The sequence below is a fragment of the Giraffa tippelskirchi genome, chromosome 7 (assembly GCF_054371585.1).
Source record: "Giraffa tippelskirchi isolate mGirTip1 chromosome 7, T2T-mGirTip1v1.2.pri, whole genome shotgun sequence".
Classification (NCBI taxonomy): Eukaryota; Metazoa; Chordata; class Mammalia; order Artiodactyla; family Giraffidae; genus Giraffa; species Giraffa tippelskirchi.
Window position 1 is genome coordinate 78,549,711 of NC_137281.1, and position 22,789 is coordinate 78,572,499.

At 38.5% G+C, this 22,789-nt stretch overlaps 1 protein-coding gene across 2 annotated transcripts; it reads right to left on the bottom strand.

Annotated features, from left to right (window-relative positions):
- Positions 1 to 710: 710 nt before the first annotated feature.
- MTFMT (mitochondrial methionyl-tRNA formyltransferase) lies at positions 711 to 22,745 on the bottom strand. 2 transcript variants are annotated; one of them, XM_081506079.1, is made up of 9 exons: positions 22,512 to 22,745; positions 20,332 to 20,541; positions 16,568 to 16,690; positions 14,863 to 14,965; positions 13,667 to 13,742; positions 9,648 to 9,739; positions 2,614 to 2,692; positions 1,656 to 1,738; positions 711 to 1,118 (listed from the first exon to the last, which is right to left on the bottom strand). In XM_081506079.1, exons 1-9 carry the CDS (start codon positions 22,730 to 22,732, stop codon positions 879 to 881), a joined length of 1,227 nt encoding a protein of 408 aa, XP_081362205.1. In that variant the 5' UTR covers positions 22,733 to 22,745; the 3' UTR covers positions 711 to 878. The 2 variants fall into 2 exon arrangements, with proteins under 2 accessions (XP_081362205.1, XP_081362206.1); XM_081506080.1 differs by lacking the exons at positions 1,656 to 1,738; positions 2,614 to 2,692.
- Between the last annotated feature and the right edge of the window lie 44 nt (positions 22,746 to 22,789).

The following is a 22,789-nucleotide window of genomic DNA, read 5'->3' on the forward strand; positions in this document are numbered from 1 at the left end:
CGGTTCACATTTTTAAAAAATTCTTAAAAAAAATACAATGTTTACACAACCTGGTTTGCTTTGGAGAGTCCTGTTGATGTCTGTCATCCAGGGGTAACTAAGTGCTTCCTTTTAGTTATAAACACGTCCTAACAGAGATGACCAATTACCCGATCATGCTATCAGTAAGTGTTGCTGAATTAATGACTGCAGAAAAATTTTAACTGATAGAATCTAGGCAGGAAAAGCTGATAATATAAAGGCTTAAAAAAATTCAACAGCTAGCCACCACACCTCCCTTCCTCCAGAGAAGTGCCTGACTCTCCTGGACACAAAGATGAGTCTGCACAGCCCAGCTGATCAATAACCTTTACTACACAAAAACATTGAAGAATGTTACTATATTCCTACTTTAAGGAAATCTAGGTATAAAATGTGATTTTACTATAAAGATCAATGTTACAGAGATTATAACATATTATGAATGTTTATGACTTGGTAGGAACTATATGGTAGATAAATATAAAGATCTGAATTTACTCCTGTTAAAAATCCAACATGTGGATTGAATACTACTGAAATGCTAACACAGTCAAAGGGGACATGATTTTAAAAATTTAATAGATGCACTTTTTTAAAAGAAACTCCCTTCAGTATATACACATACCAGTGAGTCGTACTCGCTGTCAGGGAAAGATACAGTCTGATGAGTCTGATATCATAAATAAAAATTTAATTTAAAACTTCTCTTTTTATTCAAACAGAAAAAGCTGTTTTTAACTGTTAGATGGAAAACGCAAAGTGAGGTAATTCATCTTTTTGACAATAATCTTCCCTTTCAACAGTGTCAAATTCTTTGAAAGTCAGGGTAATTCCTTGTAAATAAGGCTTTTAACAAATTACAAGTATATAGTAGGTTCTTGTCCATCTTCTTCCAAAGTACTTGGTGCACTATTGCATAGCAACATTTTTTTTTTCTGCTTCTTCTTCTTTGGTGGAAGTCTGAGAGTCTGAAATCTGCATTGGCTTGGTTGAGCTTGGGAATTTTTCTGGTACCAGGGGTGCAAATATCCATTGTAGAAGTCGGTAGCTGTTAGTGTTTTCTTGAGCATCACTGATCGAACACCAATCCAGTCATCCTAAAGGGCAAAAGATAAACAATGAAAATGCAGTGCTGGCAAAACTGGTGGTAAATTTTTACTTATAAAACTTTAATCATGAGAAAAAAAACCAAAACAAATCTTTACTACATCCAGGCTGCAAATGGCACTAAGTAACATAAATGATGAGCTTTCCTGGTGGCTCAGTGGTAAAGAATCCACCTGCCAATGCAGGAGATGCTGTTCCATCCCTGGGTTGGGAAGATCCCCTGGAGAAGGAAATGGCAACCCACTCCAGTATTCTTGACTGGGAAATCCCATGGACAGAGGAGCCTGGCAGGCTCTAGTCCATGGGGTCACAAAAGAGTTGGACAGAACTTAACAACTAAACAACAACAACAAAGTTACTGAATCATTTTTTCATTGTCTGAGCAATAGTAACACCTTGGTAAAACTTCATCACAATCTGATGGACAGGCAGTTAGTTGAGTGATGACCCAACTAAAAATGACAAATGATATAAACTATAAACTCGGCAAAAGAAGTGTAATAATGTGAAACTAAAGGAAAGTGTACCTTGCAACAAACCAGCAGTATTTGTGACTGTTTGTGGTATATTACTGATCCTGGAATAACAGCTTGTCCTGTTAATTTTGAATCTAAAGAAAGGGGAGGAGAAAAAGAGGGATATGAGAGAGAGAATAAATAATTATGCAACTTCATAGTGCTTCTTAAAAATCAAAGGAAACATTCTGGAAGATAGTACTAATACTGGAAAGCACACATCTGTTGATGCCCTGACTTTGTAATCCAAAACTTACAAGAGTCATGGTGCTCTGTGTGTATCTTGAACCCAATGGGACCCTTTCCATACACGTAAGCAGCTATTAGTCCTTTACTCAGTGTCCCGGAGATCAGTCTAAAATTTTGAACCTAGAAGTTTTGACCATTTGGGTGAAATAACTAGCTTGAAGTGGAGAGATATACAAGGAAACTTAGGATCTAAGCTGGGCCCTCTATCCATAACCAAACAAATCCCAGTTCCAGATCCCTGGGTAACTCTGACACCCTCTGAACCACACCAGCTCCCTCTGTGGCTCACATTCCTTCAGTCTACCAGGATGGCAGGACACTAACGGGCCTCTGAGTGGACCAGATCATGAAATGCTCCACCCTGGCCTAATATTCTCACTGAGCTGCCCAGAGAGTTTCATTATGATATTCACCAGAATGAAATTAACCTAATCATTCTGCATTCCCTGAAAACCTTAAGAGAGGAAATCATAGAGCTTAATCTGGGGTAGTAACACTGGTTATCTTCTTCTCAGTTTCTTACAATGGTTAAAAGAGGAAATACATGTGAATGGACACTGCAAAGAATATTATAAATGAATGTAAAGTATTACAATTACTGAGCTGAAGCAAACTGAAAGAATCCTTATTTTTAGTAAATGTGACTCATGGTATAACAGACACATTTTCAAATGGACTATACTGAAAACATTTTCCATGACAGCTCTTCAAAAGTAAGTACCACTGAGGATTGAACTATCAACTTCTACCAAATCCAGAAGTTTAATGGTATTATCCATCCAGAGTGTCTGCAACGGAATCTGCAAATAAAATGAAAGAAGGATAATAAAAAAATACACTCAATCCCCAACACTTTTCAATTATTATTTTGTGTTAATCTGGCCTGATTTCTCTTCCAATTACAGTGGAACTGGGAACCCAGTCTCTAAACTTACGGAACAGAACATAACATGACCCTCTGCATCAGCCCTAGGGATTTATAAAATCTTAAATGCTATTTTTAATCAATGTATATCTTTATTAATATTTCTAGTTAAAAATCATGCTCATTATAAAAATGCAAGCATTACAACAATTATGTTAAAAAACTAGAAAATGAATAATTTTCTTAAGCATCACTGATGGACTACCAATCCAGTCATCCTACAGGGCAAAAGACAAACAGTGAAAATGCAGCGATGGCAAAATTGGTGGTAAATTTTTGCTTATAAAACTTTTATCACACAAAAAAAACCCAAACCAACACATCTTTACTAAATCCAGGCTGCAAATGGCACTAAGTAATATAAATGATGAGCAGTTTAGTCTCATCATTTTTTTCAAGGACTGACTGTAGTTCAGTCCTCTAGTTCATAGACGAGGAAAGTGAGGCCCAGAGGTTACCGCCCATCCCCAGAGGTAACCACAGTTAGTAGCCTGATGTGTAATCTAAACCATAGTGTTTGACGAGGAATTTTTTTACTTAACCATAAACTGTGGACATATTTTCATCAGTACACACTTATCTATTTCACTCTTTTATCTGCTGGATGACAATATTCCATTTTATAAAATGTACCATAATTTATGCAACCAATGCCTTTATGATAGACATTTCATAACACATTACAAAATTACAAAAAAACTTTAAATGTGATAATAAATAGCCTGGCATATATATCTTTGAAGAGTTTTACGTTTCTGGAGAAGAGTCTGTTGTTGTTTAATATATTTATTTATTCATTTGACTGCACTGGGTCTTTAGTTGTAGCATATGAACTCTTGTTCATATGAACAAGAACTAGCATCAACTAGTATGTGGGAGCTAGTTCCCTGACCAGGGTTTGAGCCCAGGGCTCCTGCATTGGGAGCACAGAGTCTTAGCCACTGGACCACCAGGGAAGTCCCAATAGCTTGTTTTTTTAAGTGGACCACTTGGGCTAAAGAGCATCAACATTTTATTGTTAAACAGTCTTGATAAGAGAAAAAAAATGACAGTCTATGACTGTTTATTATTAATGAGGCTAAGGAGCAGTGCATATCTACTTCCACTTGCACATTTTATTTCTTAGGACTGTTTATGCCCTTTGCTCATTTAAAAAAAAAAAACTGAGTTGTTCATCTCATTAATTCATGAAAGGCTTTTATATTTTTAGGAAATTAGCTCTTTAGTTCTCAGATGTATTATGAATATTTTTCTACTTTGTTGACTTTTAATATTGGGTAATTTTTTCCATGCATAAGTGTTTTATTTTATTAAGTAGTATTTATTAGCCTTTTCTCTCATGACTTCATTGGTACATATCATGCTTAAAAAGGCCTATCCACATTTATCAAATATTACAAAATTATTAAACTATGCTTTTTCCCAGTTCTTTGTGGTTTCATTTTTTTTAACACTTTAATCCTTGATCCATTTAGATTTTAAAAGATGAGACTTGAAGGCTCCCTTTCTTTTGGCTAACCAGCCATCCCAACACTATATATTGGATAATCCATCTCACCTTTCCCCACGGTGAGATGCTACTTTTATTAGACTTTGATTTAAATAGGCTAACAGAAATTAACATACACCAGGAAAATAAGTTCTTTCGAATTTCTGAAGTAAATAAACTAATTTTCAGACTGCAGTTAGATGAGGAAAGTGAGGCCCTGAGAAATGCACCTGTTTGCCCACGTTTAGACACAGCTGGTTAACAGCAGAGCCAAGGACCAGAATCTACATGTTCTCATTCTCAGCTCAGGGCTCTTTTCATGACCACCTCAACAGGACATTTAACTTTCAAAATAAGATAGTGTGTTTCAAAGATGTGAATGGTTAAATCAGAGAATTAAACACATTTAAAGAAAAGTATTCACAACTTTATCTATGTCATATTTTGGTATAATATCTTCTATAATTTGCTGACTGCTTCTTTCACCAGCTTCCAGTAAGTCATAAAATGGCTTTCCTGTGTGTAACCTTTTCTCTTTCAAAGAACTCTAAAGACTTCTGAAACACATTTATTGACTGAAAATTGTTTATATTTACAGAGGGCTACAAATACGACATAGGTACAGAATTAGAATGCATAGTACTTGTTCTTGGGGAGGTAAAGCTAATCTTCACCTTATCATCAGCACACTGCAGAAAGGAAAGGGATAGTAAGAATACAGTCATTTCTGTGTTCACCATCATTACTGCCAAAATCATACGTTGGCATGGATTTAAATTCACAGTTTATCTCCTTTGATCTTGACAGTTGTGGACCCGGGCATTAACCCCATTTTACAGGTAAAATGCAGAAGCTCAGAGTAGTTAAGAATCTTGCTCTTGGTTAATACACAGCAGCTCTAGGAATAAAATTTCACTTTCTGGTTGCAAGATGAGCGTTCCTTCTGTTATAGCACAAGCACTTCTTAGTGGAGAGGAAAGGTGAATTGCAGAAGATAAGGATTATTATGTAGTGTTTAGCTGTTTTTAACTTTTGGGGGGGCTGTCAAACTGTTCTCTAAAGCAGCTGCCTCATTTTACATTTCCACCAACAATGAATGCTGCTGCTGCTGCTGCTGCTAAATCATTTCAGTCGTGTCCGACTCTGTGCGACCCCGTAGAAGGCAGCCCACCAGGCTCCGCCATCCCTGGGATTCTCCAGGCAAGAATACTGGAGTGGGGTGCCACTGCCTTCTCCAGTGCATGAAAGGGAAAAGTGAAAGTGAAGTCACTCAGTCGTGTCCGACTCTTAGCGACCCCATGGACTGTAGCCTACCAGGCTCCGCCGTCCATGAGATTTTCCAGGCAAGAGTACTGGAGTGGGGTAACAATGAATGAGGGTTCCAAATTTCTCCACATCCTCATCAACCCTGATTATTTTTTTTTTAATTACAGCAATTCTAGTGTGAAGCAGTACCTCAGTATAGTTTTGATTTGTATTTCCCTAATGACTAATGAAATTGATTATCTCTTCATATGCTTAGTGGCCAATTATGTATTTTCTTAGGATAAATGTCTATGTAGATCCTTCGCTGATTTTCTAATCATGTTATCAGATCTTTGCTAATAATCTTAACCTTTATGCTATAAGAGTTCTTTGTTCTTTATATATACTGGTTACTAGACTCTCATCAGATATATGATTTGCACATCTTTTCTTTTATTATGTAGGCTGTCTTTTCATTTTCTTCTTAGTGTTCTTTGAAACCCAACAGTTTTAAATTTTGAAATCCAATTTCTCTGGTTTTAGCTTGTTGCTTATTCTTCAGGCATTATATCTAAGAACCACTGCATACTTCAAGGTCATGAAGTTATACTCATCTATCTTCTTCCAAGAGTTTTCATAGCTTTAGCTCTTACATTTAGGTTTCTGATCCATACTGAGTTCATTTTTATATGTGGTGTGAGGTAGGGATCCAAATCCATTTCTTTTTATTGTAAATATCCTGTTGTCCAAACACCATGTGGTAAAAAGACTATTCTTTCCCCATCAAATTGTCTTGGAATCCTTATCACAAATCAAGTGACCATAAATACATGGGTTTATTTCTGGACTCTCAATTCTATCCCATTGAGCTTTACGTCTATCTTTCTCAGTATCACATTGCCTTGATTTTTGTAGCTTTGTAGTAAGTTGTAAAATCAGGAACTATTAGTCCTCCAATTTTGTTCTTTTTCAAGATCTTCTGTCTATTCTAGACCTCTTGGGATTCCATATGAATTTTAGGATAAATTTGTCCATTTTTGCAAAGAAGTCAAGTAGGATTTTTATAGGAAATGTGTTGAGTTTGTAGATCAATTTGGGCAACAGTGCCATATTAACAATATTAAATCTTCTTATTCGCAAACACAGAGGTCTTTCCATTTACTTAGGAATTCTTCGCTGTTTATTAGCTCTATTTGTTTTGGGGGGGGAGTCTTTATAATTTTCTATATATAATATTATAGACATAGTTTTACATTGTTCCTTTTTTTTCTTGTCTAATTACTCTGGCTATAACCTCCAGTACAATATTGAATACAAGTGGTGAGTTGTTGTAAGGCAGAAACCCACACAACACTGTAAAGCAATTATCCTCCAATTAAAAAAAAAAAAAAAAAAAAAAGCAGCAGTGAGAGTGGATATCTTTGTCTTGTTCCTGATCTTAGAGGGAATAATTTCAATCTTCTGCCATTAAATATGATGTTACCTTTGGATTTTTTTTTTTGGTAGATATTCTTTACCAGTTTGAGGAAGTTCCTGTCTATTCTTAGTCTGTTGAATATTTTTATTATGAAAAGATACTGGATTTTTCAAATGCCTTTTCTATATCTACTCAGACAGTTATGTGGTTTTTGTCCTTTATTCTATTAATATGGTGTATTACGTTGATTTTTCTATGCTGAACCAACCTTGTATTCCTGGGCTACATTGCATGTGACCACAGTGTATTATCCTTTTCTACATGTTGTTTGATTCAGTTTGTTAATTCTATTAAGGATTTTTGCCTCTATGTTAATAAGGGCTATTGATCTGTAGTTTTCTTTTTTTGTGAATCTTTATCTGATTTAGCTTACTTGAATTTTGTATTAGCTGCTCCTGATAGCTCAGTTGGTAAAGAATCTGCCTACAATGCAGGAGACCCTGGTTTGATTCCTGGGTTGGAAAGTTCTTTAAGGGCTTCCCTCGTGGCTCAGACGGTAAAGCGTCTGTCTGTAATGCGGGAGACCCGGGTTCGATCCCTGGGTTGGGAAGATCCCCTGGAGAAGGAAACGGCAACCCACGCCAATACTCTTGCCTGGAAAATCCTATGGATGGAGGAGGCTGGTAGGCTACAGTCCATGGGGTCACAAAGAGTCGGACACGACTGAGCAACTTTACTTTCTGCCTGGAATGCTCGTTTCCTGATCTGGGCGTGGCTTTCTCCTTACTGTCTTTCAGACCTCAGCTTAAATGTCAGTTCAGAGTGGCCTTCCCCAAATAGACATCCAATCTAAAATAGCCACCAGTGAATCTATCACATTATCTTCCTTTAATTTTCACTGAAGAGCTTATCACACTATCTGATATTTTCCTTATTTATTTGCTTATTTGTTTTTGCTTTCCCACATCACCTCTAACACCTAGAACAATGCCTGGCACATAATAGGATTTCGATAAATGAATTTTTTTAATGAATGAATAATAGTAGCTATCAGATACTGTACTAGATGCTTTATATACAATAAGTCATTCTAATTTTCAAATGAACTAACTAAAGCTCAGAAGTTAAATAACTTTCTCAAGTCTCAAAGCTAGGAAGTAGCAGAGAGAAGCTGGAATCCAGCTCTGTCTGGTTCTAAAGTCAATGTTCCTTTCCCTATGCCATTCTGTTACAGTGGGAAAAGTACAAGGTTTTAAGTCAGGCAGATCTGGTTCAAAACCTGACTCTCACTAACAGTGTGACCTTCAGCAACATTCAGTAGCCATTCATTGAGCATCTGCTTTAAGTCTCAATTTGTCAACTTAAAATGGGATAATACCCATACCATAAGGTTGTAATCCTCACTGAAGAATTGGGCATGTTACAGATATTCAAAGGCAGTTCTCCATTTTAACCAACAAAGGTAGTCCATTAAAACCCCCAAACTTGGGACTTCCCTGGTGGTCCAGTGGTTGAGAATCTGCTTGCCAATGCAGGAGACACAGGTTCAGTCCCTGGTCCAGGAAGATTCTACATGCTGCAGGGTGACTAGGCCCATGCGCCGTAACTATTGAGCCCACTCTCCAGGGCCTAGGACCTGGAACTACTGAGCCTGAGTGTAGCAACTCCTGAAGCCCACATGCCCTAGAGCTTGTGCTATGCAACAACAGAAACCACCACAATGAGAAGCCTCAACTAGAGAGTAGACACTGTTTGCCTCAAGTAGAGAAAGCCCATGCACAGCAACAGAGACTCAGTGAAGCCAAAAAATAAATTAAAAAATAAAAATGTTAAAAAAGATTCTATATAACAAATATTTTAAAAATGAACGTCAGATATACAAAAGAATTAAAATAGGTACTCAAACAGATATTTGTACATCCACATTCATACCTGCATTATTCACATTAGCTAAAAGGTGGAAACAACTCAAATGGCCATCAAGAGAGGAATGGATAAACAAAATGTGCTACATATACATACAATGGAAAGTTACTCAGCCCTAAAAAAGAATGACATTTTGATACACGGTACAACATGAATGAAACTTGAAAACATTATGCTAAGTGAGATAAGCCAGGCACAAAAGGACAAATCCTGTATGATTCCACTCATGTGAGGGGCCTATGATAGGCATATTCACAAACAGAAAGTAGAATAGTGATTACCAGGGATGGTGGGATGGGTGGAATGGGGAGTTGTTATTTAATGGTTATAGAGTTTCAGTTTGAGATGAAGAAAAAGTTCATTTAGAAATAAATTTCGGGGACCTCCCTGGTAGTCCAGTGATTAAGAATCTGCCTGCCAATGCAGGGGACACAGGTTCGATCCCCGGTCCAGGAAGATCCCACATGTTGAGGGGCAGCTGAGCCTGAAAGCCGCAACTACCAAGCTCACATGCGCCCGTGCACCTGGAGCCCATGCTCTACAAGAGAAGCCACTGCAATGAGAAGCCTATGCAGTCAAAAATAAGATAATTAATTAAATGCAAAAAGAATTTCAAGATCCTTAGGTTTTGTCTATGAGATTTATTCCTAAATAAAAATACTTCAAAAGTAAATTACAATACACACACACACACACACACACACACATATACATACATAATTAGGTAAAACTGCAATTTGACTTCCAACTTACTATATTTCCAACGGCACGATAAAGTCTGAATATCTGCTCTGAAGTTTGATCCTCCCATCTTATACAGCTGGTAGCAGCAGAAATCTTAGGGGCTGTAAGAGAAAGCCAATGGCAAGAATGAATATCAGGTCAATGACCATAAATTGGTAATCACTGATACAGAATGACAGAGAGAATGATCTGAATGATAGAAAATTCATCCTATTATTTTCTCAACTTCTGTATGTTTAAAATTTTCCATAATATAAAATAAAAAATATATATATACACACACATACATACATAATAAATAAAAGTACTAGAAGAAAATATTCCCTGGGTTGGGAAGGTTCCCTGGAGGAAGGCATGGCAACCCACTCCAGTATTCTTATCTGGAGAATTCCCATGGACAGATGAACCTAGTGGGCTACAGTCTATGGGGTGGCAAAGAGTCAGACACACCTCAGTGACTAAGCACAGAAGAAAGCATGGGTAAATTTCTCTATAAAAAGAACAGAAAAAGTTCTTTTATGATTCAAAGTCCAGAAGCAAATAAAGAATGATAAATGTGACTACATAAAAAACTTTTGTAAGACAAAAAGAAATGCCACAAATAAAGCCAGGAGACAAGTGACAAACAAGGTATTTTCAATTTATATCACAGTATTTTGTATCTATTTATATATATTGCATGAGAGATATACCTATATAATAAATATAAGTATTTACATATAAGTATTATGTATATATATGCGTGTGTTATTTATATTTAGGAACAATTTGTATCTATTATATAGATTTATATCTATCACACAGAGTAAGTCTAAAAACTGAGACAAAAGAAACCAAAAACTGGATAGAAAAATGGGCAAAAGATATAATAGACTCTTCTCAGAAAAAAAAATGCAAATAGTCGTTAAACATGAAAAGTTCCTCAATCTTACTCAAGGAGTAATGTGAATTAAAACTACTCCAAGACACGATTTCTTATCTCTTAGATTAGGGGGCAACATACGCATAAAGTTATTCATAGTAGCATTATTGGAAATAGCAAAAGATTAGAAATAACCCAAATGTCCACCAATAAGGGGGTTTATTGATTGAACTATGATTTTTCGATACAAATGAGAACTATACTGCCATAAAAAGAACACAAAAATTTCTTCTTACTGATAGATGATCAACAGCATAAACTGTAAAGTGAAAAAAAGAAAGATGCAGAAAAGTGTATATTTTAAGCCATCCTTTGTGGAATAAAAAAGAAAAAAAATCAGTTTTAAAGTATGTGTTTTTGCTTATTTTTATAAAGGAAACAACTAAAAGGCTAACTGAGAAACTAATAGTTCTAGAGGGAGAGAAACAGGATCCAAGGAGATAGGAATGGGATGGAAGTAAGACTTCTCTGTGTAACCTTTCCAAATGCTTTTAACTCTGACTCATGTAAATGTTTCAAATATTCAAAACTAAGATTTAGTTGTAAAGAGGAAAAAGGCAACCCTGAAAATTAAAACCAAACTGAAACAAAGAAACTTAACTATATAATCTAACATCAAACTAGATAACAAAGCCACATGGAAAAAATAATTATCTCCAGTAAGTTTTGAACACAGTACTCTGACTATATACTTTAGAAGGGTATACTTTAAGGACCAAAAAAATTAAAAAAAGGTAGATCTTAACTCTTACTTAGTACTTAAATTTTTCACAGTAATATTGGTATGGCAATTTTGAAATTATTTTATGCACAGCAAATAAAAAATGGTACAGAATTGATTTTAAAAAGGCTTTTTTGCATAAGAGAAAATACAAGAAAAATCCTGTACTTTAAAATTTGAATTAGAAACAGTATTAACTCAATTATTTAAAAAAATATATAACACCTAGCCTTTTCTGACACCTCATTATGGAACACATCATGGTATCAGATGGTTTCTAAATACTACTCCCCAGCTAAATGAACAAATGAGAGATGGCTGATTCCAACATGGGGCACAGAATTTATAAGGTGAGCCTGGGACATCTTGTGAAAAAACAAGAAAGCACTCAAAACCTATTTTGGGGGTGGGGGGTATCAAAAGGATGCAGGAGCTGACTTTAAGAGGCCACCACTGGCCCAATTTGATAGCTTGAGCAGCACAAAGCATTAGGAATGTGATTAACTATAAAACACAACAAATAAAAATCCACAAGTCAAATGATACAAAAATTTACTTGCCATCATAACTGAAGGTGATTATGGTGCCAACTCCCTACTTTAAAAATTGATAATTACAGAAAGAATTAAGAAATTATCCTGCCCTTTTAGGATGAATTAAAATTCACCCCCAATTAATGAGGAAAAGCTCTTCTTTACAGAACAACGCCAACCATTAAATATAGAAGGAACTGGAAAATACCATTTTGATTTTCACTGAAATAATTTATTGAAGGAAGGAGCATCAATCCCTGCTAAAAATGTTGCTGTTTAGTTGCTCATTCACGTTCAACTTGTTGCAATCCCAGGTACCGTAGCCTGCCAAGCTCTTCTGTCCATGATATTTTCCAGGCAAGAATACTGGAGTGGGTTACCATTTTCTCCTCCAGGGGATCTTCCTGACCCAGAGATCAAACCCGTGTCTCTGTGTTTCCTGCATTGTAGCCAGATTCTTTCCTGCTGAGCCTCTAGGAAATCAGATATCTGCATGGTTATCAAAGTATTACCCCACAGATTACCTGCATTTGCAAAGCGAGAAACGGCTTTACACTAGAAAGATCTGGTGGTCATCACCTCAACCAAACTTAGCTTCACTAGCTTTGATGCCACCTAGTAGTATGACTTACTGATGAGACACACTGAATCTGTAGCGACAGAGGTAGACTTCCCCATGTGTATTATGTGCTCAGTCATGTTCAATTCCAGAGACTTCCCCAAGAATATCCTTCAAACAGCTTTAAATTTTGAGTCATGAAAATGTCTCACATATTCAAGAAATAAAATTAAATCATAAGTTAAAATAAAAAGCAACACAAGGTTAAAAACAAACTAAAATATCACTGGAACACAGTATCATCTATGAAATTCTCTTTCCACAACTTTTAAGCCTAAATGTAATCAAGTCTTGAGCACTTCTGAGTTACAGGAACTTTAAGGGCTAGAGAAACTAAATACTGAACTAAACACTGAACGGAAACAAACAACTGGCCTGGTCTCTTCAAAAAGTTACTGACATAGAGAAAAGCAGTGGAGGAATTACTCTAATGAAACTAAAGAGACATACAACTAACCATAACTCGATCCCAGTCTGAAAAAATATACAGCTATAAAATATGTTTTTAGACAGGAAAATTTAAATATGGACTGGCTATGTTCACTTTTCCTAGGAGACGCATGTTAAAATATTGAGGGATGAAAAAGTTATAATGCATACTTCCAAATGCTATGTGCTAAGTCGCTTCAGTCGTGTCCAGCTCTTTGTGACCCTGTGGACCACAGCCCACCAGGCTCCTCTGTCCATGGGGCTCTTCAGGCAAGAATACTGGAGTGGGTTACCATGCCCTTCTCCAGGGGATCTTCCCAACTCAGGGATGGAACCCACGTTTTTTTACTTCTCCTACTTTGGCGGGCAGGTTCTTTATCATCAGTGCCACCTGGGAAGACCCCAAATGGTATAGCAGAAATTAAAATATATATACTACATAAACACATACACATATATATAAAGAAAATATGACGACAGACAGAGACTTTACAAGGTGAACAAATATTAGTAATTGTTGACTCTGGGTTAAACAGGTATTCACTGTCTTTCAATTTACCTTTGTGTCTGGTACTTTTCAATAAAAAGAATAGAGAAAATTCTTTTAATCTTTCACAAGGCTACTTGTGAAGAAGGAGAAAGATCCCTTACTGATCATTCTCTAGAAACAGACCTGCAAGTGGACACTGGATCTTTAGTCAAATTAAGGGAAATGTACAAGTGAGGAAGTCAGAGGATTCAGATGCCAATCAAGACAAACAAAACCTCAGGAAAGGTGTAAGAGTCTTGGCCATCTGCACTTACCATGTGTCACCCCCTCGTCTGGCTGCTGTCTTCCACTGTTCAAACTTTCAGGCAAATTTTTCAAAACTGAAATAAGCTTTAAAAAAAAAAAATAAGGAGGAGAGAAATATACTCAAGATGGAAAGAACAGAAACAGAAAAACATTACAACTCAGTACCATGAAACTGGGGTCAGGCAATAAATTGGCTTAAACTGTGAAAAGCCATCTACTTGATGGGAGTTTTCAGTGGAGCTGTTGCTACTCTGCAGACTACAGGTCACTGATTTCCTTCTGAGAATGCTGAGCCCTGACTGGCTGTTAGAACAGCCTGAGCTCAGCTAACCACACTCTCACTCTGTATGAAGGAAAGCTGTGGAGACTTAAAGAGAGTGTACTCTGGAGTCACATAGTTCTGGATTCAAATCCCAGTTCCACTGCCTACTAGCTGTGTCTCTGTGGAAAAGTTATTTTACTTGTCTGTGACCTTCAAGGTCACCATCTATAAAACAGTCGAAAAACGTCTGTTGGAAAGGTAAAAAAAAAAAAAAAAGGATATAAGAGTATCTATAATAGTAAACTATAACAGTATCTAATACAGTCCTTGGCACACAAGCCAGTGCTCCATAAATGACAGACACTGTTATAACAGCATTTCCGAGGTGAGTGCCTAGAATGGAAAGTACCATCTATAAACCTGGGGAGAACGTTTTCCTCTACAGAAAGTTTAGTTCAGATGAAAATCACTAATTGGGTCATTAAACACTTATTCAGACAGACTGAATGAAAAAGTCACAGAGTTCATTTACAGCAAGGGGGTCAGCAGAATTCCAAAGCACATGGATGCAGACGACTGGAACATAGGTACAAAAGTGGCAAGAAAGCTGTGACTTACTTAGGAAATGCTCCTGGTCTGGTTTGACAGGGATGAATGGTATGTCCCTGAGACTAAGAAGAGTGAAATTGGGAAGAATAGTCTAAAAGCCTCTCCATGGAATGCGGTAGATCATATAAAATCACATATTTCATTCAAAAGCTTTGATTAAGTACCTCCTCTGTATAAATTCTCAAAGATTAATTGGAGATCACAAAAGCCAAGCTGATTTTTAGGAAGCCAGGGATAGAAATCATTTTTTAAAAATAAGTTTAAAATTATGTATCATAAAAGTGTTCTTTTCATCATACAGGAAACAAGGAGGGGGATATTGGAAAAGTGTACCATGTTGGCACCCAGTCTTGACAGCACTGCTTCCAATTCCTTTGAGGTGCTCTTGGGTGGCACAGGAACCGTTTCCTGTTTGAGGATTGGGCCTACATCAAACCTACCAAGAAAATCAAAAGCAAATAGTAACATGATCACTGACTATTTCTTAAGATCAATATGTTTGTCTACATGAATGTTTAAATACCACAAGGATAGTTTTTGTTTATTTTTTAGGCCACACTGAATGACTTGTGGGAATCTTAGTTCCCTGACCAGGGATTGAACCTGTGGTGGAAGCACAGAACCCTAACCACTGGACTGCCAGGGAAGTCCCCAACAAGGGTAGTTTACCCATGGCCATGAATGTGACTGTTAGCCACTGGCAAGAGAGAAATGTCAGTTTGAAAGAAGGGAGAGCAACATTAGCATGTTACTAATATCACTTGAGTTTATTAACTAGATAGTTTAAGCCCACTAAGTTTTCACCATTTTCTGCGTTTTCATCTGCTTTACTCTTAAGTACCATTTTCTGGTCATATAGGGCATATATGGAGTCAATATTCGAGCTTAACAAAATTAAATTCTAATACAGTCATTTTACTAAACTATTAAAATCCGCCAAATTAAAAAAACAAAGAAAGAAGGGAGAGCAAATCTGGCCTATATTTAGATTTTATTTTTTCCCAAAGGAAAAAAGTATAAAGTTGCATATCAGGGATTTAATTGCAATCACAAATAATTCTACCATTAGTAATAAATAGTATGAGAAAGTCTCTATATAATGAAAGCACAAAGGATTTATTTTCCAAGGAAGTACAATTAAGGAATTTATAATCATTCCTTTCGCTATTTCCTTTCTCAAAGGACAAGTGTTACAAGTAGGTCCAAGTGTATTTGCATTGCCACAAGTCTTGAATTTTATATCCAGCTCTGCAAATATCGGCAATCAACTTCTATTAGAAATACATTTTGTTTTAAATATGTAACTTTGTGGTCTGTTAACTCTATTTTTTACCTATAAGCTTTAGTAAAATGCTTATTATGCAAAGTTACAAACATTCCAAAAACAGAGTGAACAGTCTAAGGAATCCCCATACACACATCACTCAGATTTGAGAATTACCAGTTTCACCACGCTTGTTTCATCTGACCCTCCCCTCTTTTTTTTTTTTGAAGTTAAAGCAAATCCCAGATATTGACTTATTCTTGTGAACTTGTGAATTTTTCTTTTCTCCGGAGACATTAGGTGATAACAGGCAGAGTATTAAGATACTCCCCTGATACAATTTAAAATAACTGTTTTTTAGATTGTAGGTATGATTTAAGAAATTAAATATTAAAGACAATTATATAACACATTGGTATACAATGTATTACTTCAGGTTCCAAAAAAATTTTGTCCATAGAAACCAAGGCCAGCAGAAAACCAAGATTATAACAACTAATATGCAAAAAATCCATCTCTCACTTATAAATGTCATTTACAGAAATCCAGCTGTTAATAATATTATTTCATTAACAAGTATAAAGAGACACTGTGTAAATTCTAAAACATACATGCTTTATGTTAGAAACCAGGAAGAAAGAGAATAAAAAAGCACCCTGGAGTTAGAGAAATTAGTGATTAGCACCCACTTATCCACCTCCCCTTTCCCTCATGCAGACTGACATCAACATTCAAAAATCACAAAAAGTCTCAAGACAAGAAAATATGCTCTACCTTTTAGGTTTAATTTGCATGATCGTTACTCCAGCAATTGTGTCTCCATGAAGGATGGTGTGGATTATAGGGGCTGGACCACGCCACCTCGGAAGGCAACTGGGATGGACATTCAAGACGCCGCTGGGTTAGAAAAGACAGAAATCAGTATGAAAGTGGGCTTTTTCACCATTCAGTTTACTGCTGCATATATGTGGGCTAAATCGTTTCAGTGTGTCCGACTCCATGAGACCCCATGGACTGTAGCCCATCAGACTCCTCTGTTCATGGGATTCTTCACGTAAGAATACTGGAGTGGGTTGCTGTGCCCTCCTCCAGGAGATCTTCCCAACCCAGGGATCAAACCTGCGGCTTCTGCACTGCAGGTGAATTCTTTACCAGGGAAGCCCACTTAGTTCACTGCTACCTAAACTAATATGCTATTTTTCATCATTAAACTTTGCCAGAAATTTTGAAAAACAGTTAAATCTAGTCTCCAACTAACTAAAGGAGGAGTCAGAGCTAAGTACACTCTCTTGCCATAAGAGACCCATGAAACTCAATAACAGAGCAAGAACAACTATTCATTGTTCCAAAGATGTTCCACAACAGCTTGTGATATCTGGGAGTTTTTACATAAAAACATAAAATGTGTTTTATTACTACATGAGAAGAACCACTCAAACCAAATCATGCATCTCATGGACAATATAAAATTATACTTTTTAGTCAAATTACATAATTACCCTCACTTTACTAAATTTGTATATACAGTTCCTAAAACAAGCTTCTTAGATCCCCATCGAATGATGTATTCACCATTGGTATCCCAATATGCTTTTCACCCATAAATAAGCAATTTTAATAATTTATAAATCTGCCATTAGTTTAATGATGTTTCCATCAGCATGAGTATGCACTTGAGAGTATGTGTGTGTAAATATACACAAACATATATATGTGTATATATATAAAGTGAAAGTGAAAGTCACTCAGCTGTGTCGGACTCTTTGTGACCACATGGAATAGTCCATGGAATTCTCCAGGCCAGAATACTAGAGTGGATAGCCGTTCTGTTCTCCAGGGGATTTTCCCAACCCAGGGATCGAACCCAGGTCTCCTGCATTGCAGGCAGACTCTTTACCAACCGAGCCACCAGGGAAGCCCCTATATATATATGAGACTCCTATATTCTAAATTCCACTGTTCAGCCCAGTCTCATTCATCCAACAAATATTTACTAAGTACAACTCATGTCCTGGCACTAAGTGCTGGGGATATAAGCAACAGTGACTCAAACAGGAAGAAAACAAAAGGACTTGATTTTTACTATGAGAGAGACAGAAAACCACCAGAGAACTCTGAGCAGAGTGACGTGACTGACTTACACTTTAAAAGGATCACATGGCGTTGGGTGATAAAAGACTAGAGGGCCAAAGACAGAAGTGACGACCTCTCAGGAGGTTATGCAGTAGGAGAGCCAAGAGTGGTGGCCACAGAAGTGATGAGAGACCGTCACTCCAGGCAGATTTCAAAGGCAGAACTGATAGAACTTCCCCGTGGATTGGATGGGTGGTGCGAGATAAGGAATTAACAACAATGCCAAGGTTTTGGGTCTTGAAGGCTAGATGTGCCATGTGCTGAAGTGAAGATTTTGGGAAGGGTCAGGCTTTGGGGTGAAAGGTTCAGGATACCTTAAATGTAAGGTGCCTATTAGACACCCAGCAGGGCTGCAGAGGAAGCAGTGTGTACCAGGGGCCTCGAGTTCAGACAGAGATCTGAACTGGAGGGACAAATTTGGGAATTGTCAGCATATATACAGAACTTAAATGAGGGTGGGTGAGAGCCCATAGATAGTGATAAAGGGCATCATACATTTTAACAGTTCATGCCAGTAATGTTAATTAATCTTCCCATGTGACTTGAAATGTCAGTATGAGAACTGACATGTAAGACAATTTAGATTGCTATGGCATGTTTTTCATTTTCAGCTGTGCATTTGACTTGGCTTTTTTTGCCATTTGGCTTTGTGCAAATATTGAAATCTCAATGACTGCATACTTCATAATTGAGATCGACACAACTGAGCAACTGAACTGAACTGGACATGTAATGGACTGGATCCAAATTGGGAAAGGAGTACGTCGAGGCTGTATATTATCACCCTGCTTATTTAACTTATATGCAGAGTACATCATGCGAAATGCCAGGCTAGATGAAGCACAAGCTGGAATCAAGATTGCCAGGAGAAATATCAATAACCTCAGATATGCAGATGACACCACCTTTATGGCAGAAAGTGAAGAAGAACTAAAGAGCCTCTTGATGAAAATGAAAGAGGGGAGTGAAAAAATTGGCTTAAAACTCAACATTCAAAAAACGAAGATGATGACATCCAGTCCCATCACTTCATGGCAAATAGATGGGGAAACACTGGAAACAGAGACAGATTTTATTTGGGGAAGCTCCAAAATCACTGCAGATGGTGACTGCAGCCATGACATCAAAAGACGCCTGCTCCTTGGAAGAAAAGCTATGACCAACCTAGACAGTATATTAAAAAGCAGACACATTACTTTGCCAAAAAAAGGTCTGTCTAGTTAAAGCTATGGGTTTTCCAGCAGTCATGTATGGAGGTAAGAGTTAGACCATACAGAAAGCTGAGTGCCAAAGAATTGATGCTTTTGAACTGTGGTGTTGGAGAAGACTCTTGAGAGTCCCTTGGACTGAAAGGAGATCAAATCAGTCCATCCTAAAGGAAATCAGTCCTGAATATTCATTGGAACGACTGATGTTGAAGCTGAAGCTCCAATACTTGGCCACCTGATGCAGAGAACTGACTAACTGGAAAAAACCCTGATGCTAGGAAGGACTGAAGCGGGGCGGAGAAGGGGACGACAGAGGATGAGATGGTTGGATGGCATCACCAACTCAATGGACATGAGTCTGAGCAAACTCTGGGAGACAGCGAAGGACAGGGAAACCTAGTGTGCTGCAGTCCATGGGGTCGCAAAGAGTTGGACACAACTGAGCGACTGAACTGAACTGATCAAATTACTGTGCAATGTATCTTAAAAATATGGGAACACAGAGAGGATTTCAGTGGTGTTAGGATTTCCAGTGCTCACTGACTCATGAAACCAATCATAGCATCTCCTCCAGTGTTGGCTGAATAATGGATCTCCAAGGATGTTTATGTCCTAATCCCCAGAACCTGTGAATTTGTTACCTTACACATTTTGTAGATACAGTTAAGGTAAAAGACTCCGAGATAGAGTATCCTGGATTATCCAGTAGGTCCAATCTAATCACATGAATTCTTAAAAGCAGGAAACCTTCCCTAGCTGAAGGTCAGAAAGTGATAATGGAATGGAGAGATGTGAAGAGAAAAAGACTTGATCCTCCATCGCTGGCTTTGAAGATAGAGGAAGGGCGCCATGGGCCAAAGAAAGTCAGTGGTCTCTAGAAGGTGGAAAGGGCAAAGGAGTAGATTCTCCCCTAGAGATTCCAAAAAAGAATGAAGCCCTGCTAACACTCTGATTTTAACCTCGTGAGCCATAGGTAGACTCCCAACCTAAAGAACTATAAGGCAACAAACTTGTGTTGTTTTGAACCACAAAACAAACAAAACAATTCAGGCCACTAATGAAATCTTTTACTTTGTAAGAAAATACTGAAGCAAGCAGAATTAGAGTTCAAGTCACGCTGTACTGCACCTTAGATACCAGGTCCAATATATAAAGACCAAGGTCTGTGCACTGTATTTCCTTACAAATAAAACTTACTAGGGAAATTTAAGAATAAGAGCCTCACTCAAAAGTCGGCCAAATGATGCTACCACTCCAACGTCATATTCTCCAGATCCCACATCTGGCCACTCATACACTGGAAGCCGAGACTGGACAGCATACTGCTTCACTGGCAGTCCTTTTGGTGATGGGGAGAGCACTGTGACCACCTCCAACTTCTCAATTAACTCTTCCTCTTTGTCTTCCCTAAGGTGGAAAGATTAGAAGAAAGTATGAGAGGGTTAAGATAATGACAGAATGTTAAACTACTTCATACATTTCTAAGGCATTTTTCTGATTCATTCACGAAGCATTTAAGGGTAAATGTTAAAACTAGTACAACTGAGAGACTAAAGTTTGATTTATTTATTTAATTTTAATTGTTTAAATTCAAAGAGCCACAAGTGGCTACTGGCTACTGTTCGGACTGTTACGGTTCTAGAAATTTCCTGTGCACACTGAAACACATACAGTAGACATTTTACACAACTGGAATATTATATATACTGTCCTGCATTTTGTTTTTTTCTCTAACACTGTGTGATGTGAGTCTTTTAAAAAAAAAGGTTAAACATACATTTGCTTATGTATGCATCAAACATTTCTAGAATAAGAAATTGAAGAGAAGAATTGGAACTGGGAGAATGAGAAGGAAGGAACTGACTTTTCATTGTGTATCTTCTAAATTTTTTGAATTTTCTTTTTTTACTATAATCACATATTATTCAAACAATAGATATCTTAAAAATATATATGTATTATATATATTTCTGTGTACACACACACACACACACACACATACCATGGGCATCATTCCACGACACTGTATGTAGCACTATCTCCATTTTTTACCTGCTGCATAGTATTCCAGTGCCAGGGGCTGTTCATCTACTTAGCAGGTATCGTATCAAATGTTAAGGAGTTATGAGAAAAGGAGTAGACAGGAGGGCCCAAAACAGAAAGTGCAGGAGTACTGGAGCTGCCAAGTGACGCAACAGCAGAAGGATCAGGACACATGCAGTGAGAGATGCAGGAGACCACGCAGGGAAAGCAGCATGCAGACAGCACATTACAGACTGTGTACAAAGGGGACACGTGAAGGCAGTGTTTCAGGGCGTGTTACAGAGCAGAGTGTGTGGACGGGGGAATACAAGGGGATTCATGAAGGAGTCAACATGGGGGTCTGCTGGGAAGTACTTGCAGGGAAGACGTGATGGAAGGGGATGACAGAACTGAGACTTGGGTGCATGGAGAAAACAAGGAATGGGGAGACAAAAAATGCAGACTAGGGGAAAGGAGGCAGGGCAGTGTATATGGGTATAGCCATCACATACCGTGGACTTTCCGGACAGGCTAGATCTCAAATAATTCTTCCCTCTAGGGAACACAATTTGTTGAATTTTGGAAATACTAAATGTAGGCAATTTCCTGGTGGTTCAGTGGTTGGGACTCTGCCCTCCCACTTATGGGAGCCCAGGCTTGATTCCTGGCCGGGGAACTAGGATCCCCCTGAGGAATAAATATTAAATGTGTACCTAAGAGTTTTGATTTATAAATTTATTCACTGGAAAAGCAGTTCGCTTTTGGACTGTGTCTTCATTTCAGTCCCAGAAAACTGGATCTGGTTGTATACAGGGAGGAGATAGGTAATGAAAGTGTAAGGCAAGCGTGTGCTGAGAGATGCCTGTGTCTAGTAAGAAGCCCAAAGGATTAAAGGGTACAAATCGTGTTGAGTAGGAGGCAGTAGGAGCGAGTGGAAAGGGGAGGTTTTTGAAGTCAGACCCCATCTTAGTCCCAACCTGCTCAGCTGATGACCTTGAGCAATCTCTTAACCTCTCTGAGTGACGGTTTACATGCAAAGCGGGCAGGGAGGTGATGGGACAAGGCAGAGGTGATGCAGGTAAAGCAGGCAGCAAGGCCTCAACACCACGGGCTGCCCTGTAGCGCTCAGAGCGCGTTAAGAGTCGGGGCGTGTAGATCCGCCGGGACCAGGCGGGCACCCAAGGACTGACCGACGGGACGACGCACCTTCCGGGCGCCCGAGACGCCGAGATCTGGGCCCACACTCCTCCCGCTCGTCTGCTTTTCCCGACGAGAAGCCCAAATCCTCGAGGCCGGCCGCAGTTTCCAGAGCTGCGCCCTCAACACCCGGGCCTCCCAATCCCCGGCCCCGGTACCTGGCGGCGTGCAGCGCCCGCAGCGTTTCGCGGGCGAACTGGTCAGTGCCGAAAAAGAGCACCCTCCAAGGCGGCTTCTCGCGGACTCGAGCGCCCTGGCCGTCCTCCCAGCCAGCGGACGCGCTCAGCCTGGCCAGCGCTCGCCAGCGTGGGTTCGGCCTCCGGCCCGCGCCGCCCCCGACTGGCAGGGGTCCGCAGCAGCACCGCACCAGCACCCTCATCTCTTCCGCGGGCGGCCTACCCTGCGCAGGCGCGTAGGGGTGCAGGAGCCGGCGCCG

What these genes read in the sequence shown, in the direction of transcription:
- MTFMT (XM_081506079.1), bottom strand. Translation starts at nt 22,732, where the DNA reads ATGAGGGTGCTGGTGCGGTGCTGCTGCGGACCCCTGCCAGTCGGGGGC. An exon ending in CAAGACTGGGTGCCAACATG is followed by an intron (nt 13,743 to 14,862) that starts GTACACTTTTCC and finishes TTTTTTTTAAAG; the next exon opens with CTTATTTCAGTTTTGAAAAA. An exon ending in AGACGAGGGGGTGACACATG is followed by an intron (nt 9,740 to 13,666) that starts GTAAGTGCAGAT and finishes TTTCTCTTACAG; the next exon opens with CCCCTAAGATTTCTGCTGCT.